Source organism: Mus caroli, chromosome 5, assembly GCF_900094665.2.
Source record: "Mus caroli chromosome 5, CAROLI_EIJ_v1.1, whole genome shotgun sequence".
NCBI classification, from domain to species: Eukaryota; Metazoa; Chordata; class Mammalia; order Rodentia; family Muridae; genus Mus; species Mus caroli.
Window position 1 is genome coordinate 143,165,604 of NC_034574.1, and position 1,632 is coordinate 143,167,235.

The 1,632-nt window shown below is 53.8% G+C and overlaps 1 protein-coding gene across 1 annotated transcript in view; it reads left to right on the forward strand.

Moving 5' to 3' along the window:
* LOC110295000 (WD repeat-containing protein 49-like) overlaps positions 1-574 on the forward strand; it is an 83,691-nt gene extending 83,117 nt beyond the window's left edge. Inside the window, exon 22 of the mRNA XM_021163437.1 lies at positions 337-574. Coding sequence (XP_021019096.1) covers positions 337-574 — 238 coding nt within the window. The remainder of the gene's footprint in view (positions 1-336) is intronic.
* Positions 575-1,632: the final 1,058 nt, after the last annotated feature.

Genomic DNA, 1,632 nt, shown 5'->3' on the forward strand with positions numbered 1-1,632 from the left:
CAGAGGCCATGGAGGGATGTTCTTTACTGGCTTGCCTCCCCTGGCTTTGNGTGGTTCAGTGTGACTGAAGTGGTGTTGGGTTGCGGGAGAAATTGGGAGATGAAATGAATTGTTAACAGGTGGAGCAGTTGGCTTTCCAAGGTACCTAGAAATGACCAGAATTGGTGAGAGAGAGTTCAGGGATAGGGATAACACAGACATATGAATTCAGAAGGCATGCTGGGGTGCTCAGCATGGGGGTGGGGGGAGATCTTGTAGCTACCAGCCTTCAGATACCAGAAGAATCCTTACACTTGTGTCCCTCCCCCGCCCCTCCCCGCCCTCCACCCCTCACAGACTACTGTCAGCTCGAAGAAAGCCTCGCTGGAAGATGCCTGAGCTCAGATGGCCCAGCATTTACCAGGCCCTCCGGTGCCACGAGCTCGCCTTTGTGTCTGCTCTCGGGGAGAAGCCAGATCTGTCTGTTCCTGGCTCTGACTTGTTCCCGGTTGGTTTCTGCAGCCAGGAGACAGAAGCAGCACTACCAGAAAGGAAGAAACTCTCACCCTGGAGCGGTTTCTTGCCCGAGTGCTAAGGACCTTGACCTTCTTGCTTGGCCAGTTCTTTCCTGTGTCATGGAAAGGTCTGGCTGAGCTTAAGGCTTGACCCCTGAGGCGTAGAAAAGAGCAAGATGAGAGATGATCTCAGCCCACGTGGGCTCATCCTGAAGCAATTAGAGCTGAAATTTCAGAGAACAAATCAGATTCTCTGTGTTCTTTCTGGAATGTCAATGTCTCACTGGATGGAGAGAACCCAGAGCAGGTGGCCGCGGCGAGTGGCCCCCAAACAGCTCCTCCAACAGGCCACCCACCACTTAGGGCATCCGCCTGGGGTAGGCTGAGGACGGTTGGGGGGGGGCAGGGGGAATCAGGGAGGCTGCTGGAAACAGGGAGGCCTGCTTTCAGACAGATGGAGTTTCTTATCAATTCCTAACAATCCCCTGGGAATAGACACTGTCCGCAGCCATCTTACCCACAAGGAAACTGGGGCTTCCAGATATTCATCCACGGGTTGTAGAAGCTAGAGATCAAGAGGGGAGTGGCCTTTTCTCAACCCCTGGACTCAGGAGAGGCTAAGTGTGGCTACTAGGTCAGTGCCTCTGTGATCAGTTCAGTAGGCAGATCAAAGGGAATGGTGACTTCGTTGTCCCCTAAACCCTGATGGTGACTATGTTGTCCTCAACCCCTCCCCCTGCCTCCTTCCTGGGCTGCCAGTGAAAGTATGTTCCTAATCTTGAGATAGCTTACTGTGTATTTTTCTGGTGTCCTTATAAGAGACATATGGGGATAAGGGCGGGGGAGGAGGGAGAAGAGGGTGGAAGAAGAGGAGGGAGAGTGGGGGGAAGAAGGGGGAGGAGGAAGTAAGCCAGGTAGCTCCCAGAGGGTGGAAGAGGCAGCAGGATGCCCCTAGACAGCACAGGAGCACAGTTCTGCCCTCATCTTGCTTCCACACTTCTGCTCTCCAGAGCTATGAGAGAATAAATGTGTGTTTGAAGGCAGCCTCTGTGCACCAGCTGCAGGCCCAGAAAACTAATGCAGTCAGGCACCATGTTTTCCAGAGGAACGCAGATCTCCCCGGGGCATACGGAGCTCT